Below are 19,153 nucleotides of genomic sequence, written 5' to 3' on the forward strand. Positions count from 1 at the left end.
CTGTCCTGTACAGGTATACAACCTGGTTAATGTTTACAGCCATGAGGACAATTACAGGCTATATGCAGTATACACTGATATTAAATTTAATCACGCAGGGACATTTTCGGAGTACCAAATAAGTGTTGGCTCCAGGATTACTTCATACTGGGAATTAGAGCAAGTTCCTGATTATTTCAGGCTCATTTCTTTCTGGAAACGTCCTGGCTGTTACCTAGAAATCTACCAGCTGACAGGGGAATCGTGTACTTCCAAAACTCCAACTGCAAAGTTTCCTGCTTGTTGTGACGCAGCAGTTAGACTAATCACTATATCTGGCACATTTCCAGTGGTGGAGGGAGTATTCAGATCCTTGAATAAAGGCAGAAGTACTAACACCACACTGTAAAAATACTCTTGTTACAAGAAAAAAGTCCTGCATTGAAAATGTTATAATTATAATGATGTAAGTACCATCAGGAAAATGTACTTGAAGTATTAAAAGTAAGATCCTCACATTTTAGAAACTGGAAACGATCAGAACAGTTCTGTCAATCGATTTAATCGGCTAATCATTTCAGCTGGACTTGTAGGTCTATATATTGTTAGGTAGTTTAATTTATAATAAAACGTGGTATTTTATAAATTACATGTGTTTTGGGTGCACAAATCTTAATTTGTAAAGTAACTAAAGCTGTCAGATTAATGTAGTGGAGTAAAAGTAGAAAGTGGCATGAAAAAGAAAAGATTCAAAGTACAAGTACCCCAAATTTGTACTTAGGTAAATGTACTTGGTTACCACCACTGCACATTTCCCACCTTGCTAAAAGATATTTCCTCCTCAAAATTCCCTTGGTATTTCTAGCGAATGCCATTTAGCGGTAGCACCAGGGTAGGACGGAATCTTTACGTACATTATGTTCTTCTCATGCCGCCCAGGGACTTTCAACGCAGTGACTCAGATACCCAGTGACCTCGCCCCAACAAGGAAATCCCAGACTGTTCCAAGTGTGACCATTTTTTTTTTTCCTTTTTTTTTTTTTTCTGTGTCTTTCACAAGTCTGGGCAATGACTCTCTGCCTCATCACTTTGTGTAAGCGAGAAATTATGCTTATTTTTTTTTTTTTTACAATGTGGAAAGGCCGTGAAACCCATAAAATGAAATTAAACTTGCACCAGTCAAAGCTGTTTATATTCATAAATTTTCTTTTTATTCGTAAAACCATATTTTGTTAATAGTGTTTAAATTCACACAACACATGTACAGGTACAAAAATAATATCTCTGTATTTACAATATATTACACAGGCTTGTCTAGTATATACACATCAATACATATTTATACAGTATAGAGAAGGACTATATGGGCGCCGTGGTCTTGCTGTATTTCGGCTTTTGTTTGGCAGATCATTCTGTGATCCGGAGCGGGCATGACCAGACTGGACGCCGTCTTCATCCATGTTCTTTCGATGCCAGGACCAGCACCTTTGGACCTGAACCTGGACTGGGACGTGGACTGATGTGTCCCACGTTGGAGGGGGGGGGGGTGGCCGTCCGTGGCTGGGCAACCCAGTAGCAGCTTCACTGTCGTTCACACCACCGGTAAGAGATGGTTTACTTTCCGAACTTTATGTCATCGTACAACTGTAGGAAAGAAGAAAAAACAAAAACTGCCGTTAGGAACTCATCCGTTAAAGATAAGATTATACGAAACCTTCAGATGGTATTATTGCCTACGTGGAATAATGATTCGGAAACTAACCTCATCTTCCGATGACTCCAGATCCTCCATGTCGCTCTCATCTGATTCGCTGTCGGGCAGCTCCCTCAGCTCCTGTGCCGTCCTCTCGTACAGCTGCCGGCGGATCTCTTCGTTCTGGCGTCCGTACGTGAGGTGGTACGGCGTGAAGCCGCCGTAGTTGAAGCAGTTGACGTCCGCGCCGAGTTCGAGCAGGTGATGGACCAGCGCGGGGTTCTGTAGATCGACGGCCAGGTGGAGCGACGTCCGTCCGCTGCACTGTTCCTATTAGCGACAACGTAAAGAAAGGAACGCGGTTAGGTTCCTGCTGCGGCACAACCGTGGTCTTTCCTTTAGACATCCGTTTTGCCAAACGTGTGCTGCCTTTTTGAGTTAATGACACCTACCTGTGCGTTGATGTCTGCACCCAGCCGAACGAGGCTTTCGACCAATGAAATGTAGCCGTTAATGGACGCCAAGTGGAGACAGTTATGTCCTGTGGAGAGAAAATCGGGGGGAAAAGCTCAGTTAATAACCAAATTCGAGAACCGTTTATGTGAGACGCGAAAGTCTGTGTGCGTCTTTGCGCGTTTTTGTTGTTGTTGTTTTAATGCGGTACGTACCACTGTAGTTGGGGAAGGTCACCATGGACGTGATGTGGCGTTTGCAGTTCTGGGTGATGACGCCGAAGCAGGCGAGGGAGCCCTTCTTGCAGGCGATGTGGAGAGCTGTGTTCCCGCTGTCGTCGGCCATACACGGGTCACTGCCGGCATTCAGAAGCCTCTCCACTAACTGGGGCTGCTCCGTGATCACTGCGAGGTGGAGGGCAGTCTGCGGACGGCACATTTATAAGACACGTTTAATTATCTCGATTTTGAAGGCAATGTGTGTATTATGAGGAAGGTTTGGGTTTGTATTCAGCTGATAATCAGTCCTTTGGGTTTAGATTGGTACCTGTCTCTGGTGGTTCTGTGCATTGAGGAAGGGGTGATTGTGAGAAAGTTTGATCATCTGAAAGGCATGTTCTTTTGCTTCATGAATGATGGCCAAGTGGAGAAGCCTGTGGGGTAGAAGGGAGGGAGGGAAAAAGAGAGAGAGGTTAGTTAAAATAGTGCTTTAAAAAGTAACAGAACAAAAAAAAATTACGCATTAAGGAAATGGTTCCAGCCAAGTATGAAAGAACAAAGCCTGAGCAGTGGAGCGTTTCGCAAGAGTGGAGTTTTGTCGGGTTATTTCCACCAGTTGTGGCTTGACACATCTGATGCTTTATCAGTTCCTGGCAGCGGGCCAGGGACTTTCCTGAACGCGCAGAGCGGACTTTAGCACCGCCCAGACTGCGCTCTCGGCCAAAGTTTATACACACACACACACACACACACACACACACACACACACACACACACACACACACACACACACACACACACACACACACTTTTAAAGGCCTCTTGTTTTCGTGCAACTTTCGACATTTTCATGCGTACTTTTGCAGCTTTTCCTATCTTTCCAGTGCATTGACTTTAACGTTTAGATGCTCCGCTCGAGTGCACGACTCCTATTTGATTTACGCAGAAGAATTACATTTTGCAAATGCGCAGTTGCATAATTAATAATCGACAACCACAACAAAAACCATCTAACTTACGTGTCACCATCCTCAGTCACCGCAGCTCTCCACGGCTCGTATTCCTGTGCGGGCTCCTCGTTAAAGTTCATATTCATATCCTCAAACACGTTCACCAGCTCGTCCTCCTTCAGGGACTCCAGGCCGCTGTCTAAACGGTCGTCTTGACAATGCAATATTTTCCCGTGTTTTGGCTCCATGCTGTCGAAGTTATAATCCATTTGGTTGTGGTTAGACACTCTGTGGACGTCCATGTTGTCTTTGCGACTGTCAGAAGAATAAAGCTCCGTCTCTATCCAAAAGGCTCAGGGTTAGAGTGGAGCAGCCGAGGGAGGCGCACAGGGTTTTGTGCGCTCGCTGGGCGGGGCCTCTGTGGGGATTTCCATACACTTATCTCAGAAAAAGCAAAGGGAAATCACACGGAGCGTGTGCTTTTGTGAGAAAAATCCCCCCTCCCTCCCCCCTCCCAAAGATACTCAGAATGAAAACTTGTAGTTTCCTATTAGACACCTATTTTCACCTGTGATGTAGGTTAATTTAGGCTATGTCAATGAATGAGGCAGAATGAGAGGCCCCTAACAGGCTCTTGAAGAATTCCCTTCTGCATTGGGGAAATTATCTATCAAGTGGCTAAACAAAGTAGCATTACATTAAATATATATATTGCATTTACTTACTTTTGGCCTAATTGGCCAAATTCCAATCATTATAAAAAGAGACACCCACGTTTCCATTATGAAGTTCATTTCACAAATTACACTCAAGATGAACTATGGCACACACCTACACTAAAACCGCATTGTGTTATCACATACAGTAGCTGCTCTGAGTTCTGTGGCTGGCATAACCATACAAAAGATATGATATGAATTTCATTTTACTTGCAAAGTGCATTCATATTTGTTTGCTTCATCTCGACATTAGGTACAGTCTCCTACACATGTAAATACCGCAAAATGTAAGCAATGCATAATATTTAACTAAACTTGTGCTTTTTCTTTACTGAAGAAGAATTTGCAGCATTATTTGTATTCCACTTAGTTTGAGCTAAGGGGTTGGAAAAAAGACTAGGTAGGCCTATGTATATTTCTACATCTAACTGTAATAACAATAAACTTTAATTATGTAGCACTTTCTTTTTACAAATACACAGTCTGCTTACAATTGAATAAGTTCAGTACATCAAAGAAATAGAAACACAGATATAAGACAATGAATACAAATAAGAATAAATAAATTCGTAAAACATAAAACAAACACTAAATACTCTAATTAAAAGCCATTTTACAAAAATGAGTTTTTAAAAGACTTAAAAGAGGACACTGAGGTAGCTTGTCTGATTCCCAATGGAAAGTTATTCCACAGTTATGGGGCCCTTATGGCAAATGCCCTAATGTACTTTCTATGCATTTTATTTTTAAAATTCTACTTAAGATTTGCATTCTTTGTCACCATCAAATATGTTTACAGTCTCAAAACAGTTGACGAGCATCTTACATAATTCATTATTGGGATCAGACCTGCCAAACACGTCCCTTTGCCCTAAGGCAGAATATGTTCTGTTTGTGACCTGCATATTAATAAGATGAGTGAAAATAGCGCATGTAGTGTAAAAACACAAGAGACTGGCACTCGGCACATGCAGGGGTCAGACAGAAAAAGGTGGAAGGATTTCCACACTTGTGTCTGTACATGTCTACACTACAAAGTGAATTTTCGCAGCACGCAGAGTGCAAAGGAAGAGGAAAGATTCTAAAGTTTCCTTGTGGAGACTCCCTTTTGAAACCAACACTGCATGTTCCACAATAGGATGTTCTGGACTTAACCGTCTAGCATTGCTTAGCTTGACACACCCCTGGAGGTGAAATACTGCACAAATTAGCTTTGGTCCCGGAAAACACTGCGTTTAATCATGCAGGAAATCTACGACTTTTTTTCTATGAATTTTGGTAGGAATTTTGAATGTTTCCTTGTCTCTTTTTTTTTACACCCAGTGTGTTTTAAAAATGATCTTTTTAGTATCTTTTATTTTTTATTTCTTTTGCATTCGTCCTATAGTTGCTTTGAAGCAAGTCTTAAAGAGGAAATTCCTTTCTGTTGCACAACATAGTGGCAAAGTGCGTGACAGAGCTACCTGTCTGTGCTCCCCTGACATTTAAGATAAAACTTCCAGGATCACTTGGTTTACATTATGAAAGGTGGGCTTGGCGAAAACATAGCAACGGTATCCAAGAGCAGTACAGCGTTCACACCTCAATGGGGCGATACTCAAACACGCACACAGTACACTCCCAGCAGGGCTGTGATGTCATGTGATGTCAACTGCTGTCTCTCTGTCTGCAGTGTCTGTGTGTTCTACATAAACACACTGCACACTGTGTGCCTCTTTGGAATTCCACAAATTCTTTAATCTCTGCCAAGTCTCACAATGAGGCATCTGAGGACAAACTGTTCTTGCAGCCTTGTGTTATTTTTCAGTGGTGGACTGTAACTAGGTACATTTACGCAAGTACTGTACTTAAGTACACGTTTGAGGTACTCGTACTTTACTTAAGTCCTTTCTTTTAATGCCACTTTCTACTTCTACTCCACTATATTTCAGAGAGAAATATTGTACTTTTTACTCCACTACATTACTCCACTGACAGCTTTACTTACTAGTTTACAAATCAAGATTTTTGCACACAAAACACATGTAGTTTATAAAATACAGTGTTGTATATGTAGGCCTATGTAGGCCTCCAAGTCCAGCTGAAATGATTAGCCGATTAAACATTTAGTATACTTTTACTTAAGTAACATTTTAAATGCAGGACTTTTATTTCTAACAGAGTATTCTTTACAGCGTTGGTATTAGTACTTTTACTTAAGTTAAAGACCGGAATACTTCTTCCACCACTGTGTTTTTTCTCCTGTTGCCTAGTTTACATGCTTGCGTGTATATATGGTCAGATATTTACCCCATAAGGGAAATACTGGGACTTCCACTTGACATATTGAGATTTTTTTTGCTTTTTTGTTAAGCAGTTCAAATGCTCTTGTCTTCACTAGCCTTGTGTTTACTGCTGGTTGCTATGGACACCGTCCGCTCAGAAAGCACTGACGCCAGTTCAGTGTTAGGTGTTGTACGTTGCCCTCTGTCTGTGTGTTGGAAAAGCACTGGGTATCTGAGTCACTGTATAGTGCCTCTGGGGGCATCACACCCTGTTTGGGAAGTGCTAATGTCATGAAACTCTAAATTTTTCTCGATTGACCAATTAATACCAAACTCACCCGACATCCTTTTAAAAAGTAAAGAAAGAAGGGCTGTTACGCTGTGCAGCTTCACTTAGTGGTCGGTTTATTAGATACAAAAAGCTAAAACTAATGCAGTCTAATACAACATCTCTGTAATAAATCCTCCCTTCACGAAGGTTATAATTTTCAGTTTTTGCTGAAACCGTTAGTGTGGATTCAACTGTATGATCACTTTGGAGCCTGTAGTTTGTGTTGCTGTTGTAAATAGTGGTGTTCCTACGTCTACCCTCATTGATATAAATTGAGTGGGAAAAATATTATCAACCCCCTCCGCATAATGAAATGCAATTCTGCAGCAGCACAAACTGCAGCTTCCAAAATTACCATTATTCGAATTAATACCGCTCTAAAAACTGAACGTTGTAACTATCATGAAGGTAGGATTTATTACAGAGCTGTGGTATTAGACTGCCTTAGTTAAGTGTCTCAGTTTTTTTTAAGTGTAGATCTACCTAACTGGCAACTGAATTAATTAATCTAGGCAAAAAAAAAACTGCCATATTATTATATATTATTATATAAAATATTATATATAAAATCTTGAGAAAAATCGTTGCTAAATACAAAATAAAGCAGATTACATTATACATTTTGGACATTTGATTAGAAAGGAAATGTCTCACCATTAGAAAGATTTCATACATTTTACAGTTATAGCTAGCCTACTAAACATTTGGTAGAAGCACATGATGGATACCTAAATTAAGTAATTATTGTAATTATTAATATGTTTTTATTTTTATTAGGCCTATACATTTTTTTCACGGCTTAGCAAGGGGTAAAATACTGCTGAAGTGGGGAGAAAGGCAGCGGGGGTTAGTGGGCAGTAAAATAAAGTATTAATACTGAAATTACATCATGGCTAATTTGTGAAACTGAAACACTTGTCATTTCTGGAAAGCATCTATTTATCTACTTACTCTTAAGGGAATAGTTTGACATTTTGGGACTTATGCTTATTCACTTTTGCCGAGAGTTAGACAAGAAGATTGATAAACTAATTATGGAACTAGAGCCAGGAGAACTTAGTTTATCATTAAAAACAGGAAGCAGGGGGAAACAACGCTGGCTCTGTCAAAGTAAAAAAAGAAATATATATATACATACCAGCACCTAGTATCACATTATTTCTATTTTGTTTAAATTGTACACTGATTGAGAATGTGTCAATTAGTAAACTTTAGGTGGTGTAGGTAGGCGTATTACTAAACTGAAGAGAGCCAGGCTAGCTGTTTCTGCCTGCTTCCAGTCTTTAAGCTACGCTAATAACCTCCAGGCTCCAGTTTCATGATTAGCATACAGACAAACCTATATCTCACATCTGTCTGTGTACAGATTAAACAAACGTTATATAATGTGGTAACAAAGTTTAAGAGGTGCTGTATGTGTATTTGTTTTACTTAGCAGAGAGCCAGCTAGCTGTTTCTGCCTGCTTCCAGTCTTCAAGCTAATATAGCTTCCTAGCTCTAGTGCCTTAATTAGCATGCAGCCAAACCTGTATCTCACTTGTGTCTGTTTATGTACAGATTAAAAAGAAGTTATGTAATGTGGTAACAAAGCTTAAGAGGTGCTGTATGTTTTTTTGTTTGTTTTACTTTGCAGAGAGCCAGCTAGCTGTTTCTGCTTGCTTCCAGTCTTTAAGCTAATAGCCTCCAGGCTCTAGCTATGACTATATCTTGCGATATCACACTCACGTCTGTATGTCTACAGACGTGAGTGTGATATCAGTTTTCTAATCTAACTCGTGGTGGCAGGAGAGCAAATAAGCATGTTTACCAAAATCGTTGAACTATTAGTTTGAAATCTTCCCTTCCTTACTTATCTAGCTTTGTCCAAGCACATTTTCAAAAGGGTCCCACTGTGTGAGACATACAGCCGGACAGTGGTGGAAGTATTCAGATTCTTTACTTAATTAAAAGTACTAATGCCACACTGTAAAAAAGACTCTGTTACAAGTAAAAGTCCTGCATTGAAAATGTTAGTAAAAGTATATAAGTACCATCAGGAAAATGTACTTAATGTACTCAATTCAGGAAAATCCTTACATTTTAGAAACTGGAAACAATCCAAACAGTTCTGTCAATCAACTGAGTGTTTAATTGGCTAATCATTTCAGTTGTACTTGTAGGCCTATATATTGTTGGGTAGTTTAATTTATAATAAAACATATTTTCGAGGGAAAATATCTTAATTTGTAAAAGGAACTAAAACTGTCAGATTAATGTAGTGGAGTAAAATGTACACTATTTCCCTCGGAAATGTAGTGGAGAAGAAGTAGAAAGTGGCATGAAAAGAAAATACTGAAGAAAAGTACAAGTACCTCAAATTTGTACTGAAGTACAGTACTTGAGTACATGTAATAAGTTACATTCCACCGTTGCAGCCGGATGATTTAATTTGGATTCTGTCACGGCAGTAGTTTGTGTCAGTGATCTGCAACTTGTTCAGCTGTCTTAAAATAGCTTCAGCTTCCCTGATGTGTGCATGTCATTCATGACAACTTCCCTCCTGTTTCAGAAGGAAGCTATCACTCCATTCTTACAGTAATCACTCAATCAATAGTCAACCTCAACCAGTCCATTTCTTGTGTGGGCTTGGTGACACAGCAGCTCTACACCCAGAGTTAATACAAACTACACCCACTTTATGTTTTCACAATGTGTGCTTGACGTAAAAAGGAGTATTTTAGAATGACAAGTTCTTGCATGGCAGTTTTCCATGGCTTGTATTAAATGACAGATAGGCATGTACACTGTTTATTGATATGAGTCAAGTTTCTTTGTCAGAGGGATCACAACCATGCTATATGAAAAGAAAACATTCTAGGTGGTTATAATTACATAAAGTACTGTCTGTTGCATTTGACATGGTTTTAATAGAATCATGAGGAGAATACATGAATGAAGATCATAGTGTGTGAACTTTAATCTCGTGACCTTATCCAATGACCTCATTCAATGGGTAACAGGGACAAAAGTGAAGGAAGGTGATTAATCCTGTGTCCAACAGGTTTCCATTCATGTAAAAAGAATGTTATTCTGGAATGTGATGTTTATGACATTTTGGGGTGGGAAATGGTGTTTCAGCATTTTTTTTTTTGCTACAGCTTCTGAAAAAGTGCCTGAAGACATCTGGCTATTGATTGAAACTTTAAAACTGAGGTGAGATGCTCCCCTTTGTTGCCTCGGTTTCACGCTGAATGTGCAAATGCATATTTTTTCGAGGAAGCGTGGGTGTTTTTACGGAGAAGGGGTAATACCTTTGTTTCCCTCCCCAGGCATTCCCACGGTGTTACACACACACACACACACACACACACACACACACACACACACACACACACACACACACACACACGCACACGCCCTACTTACACTAGGCATTTCTCATGGAGGTCAGTGTCACTATCAGGTTCACAGTTGTTGGTTAAGTCTTATAGAAGCATGAAAAAATATTAAATGGTCAGTTCCCCCAAATTACAAGTAAAGAAGTTTTCCTCGCTTACCCCTCGTGCAGATTTGGGTTTTATTTGCAGACGTTTTGAGATATTTGTCTCTGAGATTTCAGATTATTTTTTAAGGAATAGTTTGACTTTTTGGGAAATACTCTTATTTGCTTTCTGGCACAGAGTTAGAGGAGAAGATCAATGCCACTCTCATGTTTGTATGGTAAATATGAAGCAATGGCCAGCAGGCGATTAGCTTAGCTTAGCATAAAGACTAGGAACAAAGGGAAACAGCTAGCCTGGCTCAGTCCAAACAAACCAAAGTGTAAAAAAGATGTGAGAGGTTTGTTGTCATCACCGTGAGGTCGCAAGGCAATCAGCGGAGACTGCGCCTGGCCAAGTAATAGTTTCAGCACTTAACTCCCCTTAAAGGCAGGTTTGGTAATGTTAAAGAAGATAGATGATTTGAAAGTAGCATCTCCTCGAGGCTCCGCCTAACCCCTCCCTAGGGCTCGCACCCAAAAACAGATGTGAACGAGCACCGCTCTGTCGCTGCTTCAGAGCAGAATGGAGAAAGAACTGCAATTTTACTTAAAGGTCCTAGGACATGCTGCTTTGTGGATGCTTTTATATAGTCCTTAGTGGTCCCCTAATACTGTATCTGAAGTCTCTTTCCCGAAATTCAGCCTTGGAGCAGAATTACAGCCACTAGAGCCAGTCCCACAATGAGCTTTCCTTAGGACGTGCCATTTCTGTGTCTGTAGCTTTAAATACTATTGAGGAGGAGAGAGGCGGGGCAAGGTGGAGGGTGGGGGTGTGGCCTTGACCAACTTGCCATGGGCAAAGCAGAGAAAGGGGGTAACCTTTCCCCTTATGACGACATATAGGAAAGATTTCAGCCCATCTGACCTTACTTTTTCTCAAAGGCGGAGCAGGATACCCAGGGCTCGGTTTACACCTATCGCCATTTCTAGCTGCTGGGGGACCAAAAAAAAAAAAAATTCATGAAGTGAAATTTTCATGCCATTGGACCTACTCTTAGCAATGTGGCGAAGACGCGCATTGAGCGCAGGCTCATACACGACATGGGTAGATTACGCGCAGCGGGGCAAGGAGACATTTCATTGGTTCTTTCCAAGCGGGCCACAAGGCAGTGATTGGTAGAAGTTTTTACAGGATCACAGCAGCTACAGATGACAGATCTTATTCGCTCTTCTTTCAGAACCATAAGTTATTTACAGCTGTTGGGGTGTGTTATTCTGGATCCCACCTGGTTTCTTGGCAAGACCCACCCTACGAAGCAGCCTGAACATGTACATTTCGTCTTGCCTAGAACTGCAGTGGGTTCCATAATAACGCATAAAGACCATTTCGAACAATATATAAAATAGTGTATATTGGTAAAAGTTATCAACCCTGCGTTTAAAACCAGAACTTCACATTTTTACACATACGATTTAACAAACTAGATATAACATGTTAATTAGTGAGCTTTAGAGGTGCTGGTACTGCTGTTGTTTTTATACTGTCGGAGTGAACCAGGCTAGCTGTTTTCAGTCATTATGCTTAGCTAAGCTAACCAGCTTCAGTACAGAATTAGTTGATTAGTAGACTAGTAGTAGAGTTGAGAGAGAGAGAGAATTTGTATTTATTTTCTCAGCATTATAACTCTCAGCAAGAAAGCAAGTGGATTTTCCAATATTCTTTTAAGCTAATGGTCTATTCATGGGAATATTTTGTGTATGAAATGAAAACCACACTGTGAAAAAGTTATCGGTGCTCAATGCTCAGCCTCAGTGAACAGGAAAATAACCACTTAAAACAAATGCAAATCAAAATGCACCTAAAGATGATAATGACATAGTTAGCCACAAGGGCTTGAGTATGTCAGGCAGTGCACATGTAGAACCAAGAGCTCTGTAATGCAAATAGAGCGCTAAACGGGTTTAAACATAATCATTCAAATTTGAAAATAATTTTACAGTGGTAGGCAGAAGAGGATTGCTAATGTTGGGGATTTACAAACACTTTGCTTGGCCCCAATTCAAATACTTTCTGCTGCATATTGAGCAAGCTAATGTGAAGCTGACTTTTGAGGCTGTAGTAGTTTATAGGAGATAAGAGAAAACCAGTGGTGGAATGTAACTAGGTACATTTACTCAAGAACGGTACTTAAGTACAAATTTGAGGTACTTGTACTTTACTTGAGTCTTTTCTTTAATGCCACTTTCTACTTCTACGCACTACATTTCAGAGGGACATTTTGTGCCAGTTCTCATTAATATTCAACGAGCTAAGCTGCTTGACTCTGACTGGGTAACAGCTACTAGCCAATGAGAACCTGGCTATCAGCATCCTTTACCCAGCGCAACTGGGCGAGCTCATGAATAGTAATGAGCTCAGGCAACATGATGTCAGACTTACCTTTTGTAATTGGCCTGATTTTTCTGCTTATATCTTTTCAGTGGCTAGAGCTGACACAGAGGAGGTAGCAGTTCATTTTCACATTCACAACATAACACAAACACATATGGACCTAACATATTTAAAAAAAAAAAAAAACACAAGTAAAAACGGTTTTGTGTGGAAGGGCACCTTTTAAGATGAATATTTAACAATAATAATTAGCTAGATAAAATGACCTAAACCTTCATATCACATGATGACCAGGGTCATCGCCTGACGCATGTCCACTTCCTGCCAGGCGTGCCACTTAGACACAAGTGAGTCCGTCGGCGGCCAGCAAGAGGGAGAGAAAGTTGGAAGTTGAGAATGCATGCACGCATGCACATTTAGCTTGTTATAGTAGCCTCTAGTCGCTTCCGCTAGTTAACAAGTCTCCTCCAGGATGAAAACAGCCAGCAGGCAAGCTGAATTTGTGGCAGTGGCAGTTAACTTTGAAGTAGTGACATTTCGCGGTAACTGCACGAGTTGCCGCGGCCAAAATTTCTCGTTTTATTAGGGCACACACTAGAGTCATCGTTTGATAGCCTTATAACGTCACCATTTCATTCTCTGATACACAAGAGATGACAGCAGCAGTTCTCTGTAGGTTAACAGAAGTGTGTGTGTGTGTGTGTGTGTGTGTGTGTGTGTGTGTGTGTGTGTGTGTGTGTGTGTGTGTGTGTGTGTGTGTGTGTGTGTGTTTTCAATCTGCTTTCTGCCTCTCAACCAGCTGCCCACTTAAAAGAACATGTCACTTCTTTGGGAAATTAGCTTAGGTTATTTGAAGTCTGCGGTGTAGGTTGGTGGTCTATACATTTGGCTTCTTAATAAAGGACATCCTTATATTTTGAGAAAATAATCTGAAACATGCTGCATACCTTTGCAAATCCCTTTCTGATTCAAAGCCAACTAGCCCACTGCTACAGAAATCTGATAGTCAGCTCAGGTTGCAGTTATAGGCTACAATTAAACTGTTTATCTGGTTTGATATTTTGTTATCTTGTCTCTTTTTGTAAATCATGATATTGAATTCTGCTACAGTGCAAAGATGCCACATAAAGACAGAATAAGGAAGCAGAAAAAGAAGGACCTGCAGGAGGCAGCAAAAGGCAGTGGATCCCTAAGCAGCTGGGTTATTAGGAGCACCACAGGTTAGTATAGTGCTTCACACAAGAATCTGACATGTTCATACATACTTATTATTATAACTTTGTATATATTCTGTAGTTTGGATACTGTATGTAAGATTACATTTTGCTTGGACAACGGTTACATTTTTTGGATATATTTGTGTGAATGTAGTCTAATGTAAGGCTCGATATTTCATTTTGAGGTGTACAGTATTGTGGATTTAGTATTATGTAAAATTTCATATTGCACTTACTATATATAGTTTGGATACTGTATGTAAGATTACATTTTCCTTGGACAACGGTTTCATTTTTGGGATATATTTGTGTGAATGTAGTCTAATGTAAGGCTCCATATTTCATTTTGAGGTGCACAGTATTGTGGATTTAGTTAATTAATTATGTAAAAATGTAAAATGTTAAATATACAATTTTTAAAATAAAGATGACATATATTGTTAACAAATCTTGTTGCATGTGCCCTTTTTGGAATTTGAGCCCCTGCCCCTCAAAAGGTCTCTGCACGGCCCTATTCAGTACAGCTTTAAATAATGAAATTGGAAGAGACTTGGAAAACATGCCCGTTGAACATAAACTGTGGTTCCCTGTTTGGTTGCCTTCTCATTCTTGAGTTTCTATTACATTCCTTTGTGTGAAACTTTATTGATCGACCATTGTGCATTCTGGACCGTGCGAAGAAAAGCTCAGAATAATGAAATAAACCACAAAGACAACTTTCTAGCAACTTTCTGCTTGCAAGCTTGACTGCCCTAAATACAAATCAGACCAGCAAGTTTCCTGACACACTTACAGCAGTGTGAAAATGAATCTGACTGGCAGCGTGCTACACACCACGGAAATAGTGAGGCTACAAGACAAACCGCAAATCAACTGAGCAATATATGTCACTGTTTAATATTCTCATATATGCATTTTTGCATTTGTGAGGTTTGAGCAGGCTGACTGTCTGTTATGTCAGCTCCAACAATTAAAACTTTAGCTTCCTGTTTTGTCTTTTGATGACAACACACAATGGTGAGCTTAACATTGATCTTTACTAATATGCCTTTTGAATTGAGCAACATACTAATTATAGCAGTGTGCCTTTTTATAGCATTCATTCATAAGCATTTGTTTTCTTCATCCATGTTCATATTTTAAGTATTTTTAATCATGCACTTATTCATATATACAGTCATCCTGTCATCATGCTAAAGTTGTTATTTGATCATTAGGAATGCTAGAAGTTTTATTACTAGAAAAAATCATAATCTTCAGGAGTGAATTAAAACTGAAGAACCGCCGAGCTATTGTTCAAAGGACTTTATTGCCCTCCCGTGGTTATAACGTGAATTGCAGATCCTGGGTTTGCAGGTCCTTTTCCTTGTCAGTTGAATGGGCAAAGTGAATAAAATCATCCATGATACTAATCTACTGTATATGTCATTTTATATTGCAATATAGTACACATTTTGAAAAATCTGAACAGGATAACCAGGCAAGAAATATCAGTTTTTGGCAAATCCAGCAAATAAATACCTTACAAATCAAAGTACTTTATTACACTGATGATACATAACAATGGCTTAATATACCCATACATATTAAAGGATAATTACCTAGGTATAAAAAGTATGGCAAACTCTAAAATACGTTTGTGACATGTGGACAACCTGCATTATAAACTAGTCACAAGTAGCCTACAAACTGTGACTAGTGAAGAAGCATTGGGATGCAATGCAAAAAAAAAAGTCAACCTGGGGCATGTTTCACAAAAGCAGAATATATAAATCCAGGATAACTGATAAAGCGAGGATTGACCTAGTCTAATCTGTGCATCCTGGCTTGGTGCGTTTCACGAAGACCAAACCAGGCTGAGGAGGAGCGACTAGGTCGAGCCAGGCTGAAGTCATTCAGATAGATGCGCGTCCATGGCATTCCTCAAAAGACCGTGAGGTCGATCACAGATTTACTGATGCAAAAATGGAGAATACGCATTGTACATACTTTATACAGAGTGAGCAGCAGCTTCTTGTGGAAGTATGATGACGTGAAACACATTATTTGTATAAAAAGAAAAGAAACACGGCCGCTGTAATGAAACAGTGAGAGAAAGCGTAGCAGACAATCACGGACCGACTGAATAAGTAATTGTAGCCTAAATATATAGCCTGGCTGACACCAGACCCTTCTCAGTTGTAACTGAGACTGGGTCTGGGAAAGATTCATTGACAGTTCATTTCCAAAGGGGCGTCACCAACGGACGCCCCTCAAATGCCTCTGGGCGCATTGGATAGTCCTTCAACCAATCAGACCAATGATGCGGGTGACGCTGCGCTTCGGTAGCCGTCATGCTGCCATATTTTCAAACAATTAAGAACTATTCGATTATTCACTTTTGTCATAACAGACGTTTCATGTGCTGAGAAAAGAAGAGCTGGAAGGGAACCGTCTACGACATCTTTCTTTTCAATGGCCACCCACGCAGGGGTGTTTGTTAAAACCTCTAGGCTGTAGCCTTCCTGCCAATAGGCAAGAGCTCTGAGATTTGCTGCCCAGTAATAATGTTGAAAGCGTGGTAGCCCAAATCCTGAAATCCATGATTTTGTTAGGAAAATAGGAAGGTTTTGAAAAAGGTATAGGAATTTTGCCAGTGAGACCATCTAAATAGCATTTATACGACCCACCATAGAAAGAGGGAGCGTGCACCACTTGCCAATATCTCCTTTTAGTCTTTCCACCTGTTTGTGAAAATTCAGTTTAAAAAGTAATGTAGGATCTTTTGGTAGAGTTACTCCAAGGTACTTCAGCTTGTCTGCAACTTTAAATGGGAGTTTATGCAAGAATTCTGCTTCATGGTTATCCCCAAGAGGCAGGAATTCGCTTTTTTGCCAGTTGATTGTGTACCCAGAAACTTCACCAAATGACTTTATGAGATCTAACAGAATGGGGATAGACTGTTCGGTCTGTGACATAAAGATTACAACATCATCTGCATATAAAGATAGGTGGTGGTCCACATCTCCTAGACAAATGGGTTTGAGAGAGCTGTGTTGCCTTATACTAATAGCAAGGGGTTCAATCCCAATTGCAAAGAGGAGAGGGCTGAGGGGGCAGCCCTGGCGCGTCCCGTGATGTAATGGAAATGGAGATGACCTTTCTTGATTTGTTAGAATGGAAGAAGTGGGTTGGGCGTATAACATTTTAATCCACGAAACAAAACGGCTACCAAATCCAAAGTCCTCCAACACCCTCCGTATATATGCCCACTGATCAAAAGCTTTCTCCGCATCTTAGCAGAGGACCGCCATCTTCTGATCATTCTTATAGCCATGGTACATTATGTTCATTAGTCTTCTAACATTAAAAAAGGAAAACCTACCAGGAATGAAACCAGTTTGGTCAGCATGGATGATGGAGGCAATATTAATTAATAATTTCATTTGCCATCAATTTTGTGAAAATGTTCATGTCAGAGTATGACTTTTTTAAAGATTTTTTTTACATGCTATGCTATGAATTTTTTTGTCTTGTTCGACATACTATACTATCCATACTACTATGACTGTTGTTCAAAAAAGTGATAACTAAGTCATAGTATAGTATGTTGAAAAAAAAGTCATAGCATAGTATGTTGAAAAAACAGTGATAACAAAATCATAGTATAGTATGTAAAAAAAAAAGTCATAGTATAGTATGTAAAAAAAAAAGTCATAGTATAGTATGTAAAAAAAAAAAAGGCATAGTATAGTATGTGGAAAAAAGTGATTCAAATTGATTCAATTTTATTTATAGTATCAAATCATAACAAGAGTTATCTCGAGACACTTTACAGATAGAGTGGGTCTAGACCACACTCTATAATTTACAAAGCCCCAACAATTCTAATAATTCCCCCAAGAGCAAGCAGTGCGACAGTGGCGAGGAAAAACTCCCTATTAGGAAGAAACCTCGGACAGACCCAGGCTCTTGGTAGGCGGTGTCTGACAGTGCCGGTTGGGGATGCGATGAACAATGGCAATAATAGTCACATTAAAGATAGTGGAACAGTGACTTCAAATGGTAGTTGTAGTAGTTCATGTCATATCAGGGTGCTGCAGGGCGTTACAGGATGTAGCGTGGAACAGCAGAGCATGGATGGATGTAGCAGGAAGCAGCAGGGTTCAGCAGGACGCAGGATGACATTGCAGGGCACCGCAGAGCTTAGCAGGGAGTGCAGCAGGACCATGGCGACAGCTGCAACCCAGATCTTGGTGCCAACGTACTCCAAGGAAATATGCTGGGTGAAAAAAAAAACATAAGGACTCCGGGGAGTAAACTCCCCAGAGCTAGGTTAGTAACAAGCATTTCTGGGAAAGGATGCACACAAATGGAAATGGAGAGGAGAAAGTAGCTCAGTGTGTCAAAGGAAGGAAGGAAGTCCCCCAGCAGTTTAGAACTATAATAGCGTAACTAAGAGAGACAGGTTAAGGAGAGGAGCCTGGCCGGGCTAGAGCTCTCCCCAACCGGATCGGGCTGTACTGGCCTGCCTCCCTCTACTTTCATTATATTATTAATCTGACGACTATGAAGAGAAGCAGGTGGCCGGGCTAGGTGGACGCTGCAACTCCTCACTCCCTAACTATAAGCTTTATCAAAGAGGAGAGTTTTAAGTTCATTCTTAAATGTGGTGACGGTTTCTGCCCCCCAAACCCAGACTGGGAGCTGGATCCACAGGAGAGGAGCCTGGTAGTTGAAGGCTCTGGCTCCCATTCTACTTTTAGAGACTCTAGGTACCAAGTAACTCTTCATTCTGGGAGCACAGTGCTCTAGTGGGACAATAAGGTACTAGGAGCTCTTCTAGATATGTTGGTGCTAGATCAGTTAGAGCTTTGTAGGTCAGGAGAAGGATTTTAAATTCAATTCTGGATTTTACAGGAAGCCAATGCAGAGAAGTTAATACAGGTGAAAAAGGATCTCTTTTCTTAGTTCTTGTCAGAATACGCGCTGCAGCATTCTGGATCAGCTGGAGAGTCTTAAGGGACTTATTTGAGCAACCTGACAGTAGGGAATTACAATAGTCCAGTCTGGAAGTAACGAATGCATGGACTAGTTTTTCAGCACCGTTATAAGACAGGATGTTCCTAATTTTGGCAATGTTACGAAGATGAAAAAAGGCTGTTCTTGAGGTTTGTTTTAGATGGGCGTTAAAGGATATATCCTGATCAAAAATAACTCCTAGATTTCTGACAGTAGTGCTGGAGGCCAGGGCAATACCATCCACAGTAGCTATATCTTTATATAATGAGGTTCGGAGGTGTTTAGGGGCCAGCACAATAACTTCAGTTTTGTTAGAGTTAAACATCAGAAAATTGTAGGTCATCCAGGATTTTATATCTTTAATGCATGCTTGAAGTTTAGCTAACTGACTGGTTTCGTCTGGTTTGATTGACAAGTATAATTGGGTGTCATCCGTATAACAGTGAAAGTTAATTGAGTGTTTCCTAATAATATTA

General features: G+C 40.2%; 1 protein-coding gene across 1 annotated transcript; it reads right to left on the reverse strand.

The window, feature by feature from the left end:
• Positions 1-1,503: 1,503 nt before the first annotated feature.
• Positions 1,504-3,668, reverse strand: LOC120547228 (NF-kappa-B inhibitor alpha-like). The gene is made up of 6 exons (XM_039782719.1): positions 3,363-3,668; positions 2,672-2,777; positions 2,341-2,548; positions 2,125-2,213; positions 1,742-2,002; positions 1,504-1,623 (listed from the first exon to the last, which is right to left on the reverse strand). The coding sequence occupies exons 1-6, from the start codon at positions 3,593-3,595 to the stop codon at positions 1,594-1,596; spliced, it is 927 nt and encodes a 308-aa protein (XP_039638653.1). The 5' UTR covers positions 3,596-3,668; the 3' UTR covers positions 1,504-1,593.
• Positions 3,669-19,153: the final 15,485 nt, after the last annotated feature.

This window comes from Perca fluviatilis, chromosome 18 (genome assembly GCF_010015445.1).
Source record: "Perca fluviatilis chromosome 18, GENO_Pfluv_1.0, whole genome shotgun sequence".
In the NCBI taxonomy this organism is placed as follows: Eukaryota; Metazoa; Chordata; class Actinopteri; order Perciformes; family Percidae; genus Perca; species Perca fluviatilis.

Coding starts and splice junctions, on each gene's coding strand:
- LOC120547228 (XM_039782719.1), bottom strand. CDS start 3,595: ATGGACGTCCACAGAGTGTCTAACCACAACCAAATGGATTATAACTTC. Junction 2,778..3,362: donor GTGACTGAGGATGGTGACAC/GTAAGTTAGATG, acceptor TCTACCCCACAG/GCTTCTCCACTTGGCCATCA. Junction 1,624..1,741: donor TGGAGTCATCGGAAGATGAG/GTTAGTTTCCGA, acceptor TCTTTCCTACAG/TTGTACGATGACATAAAGTT.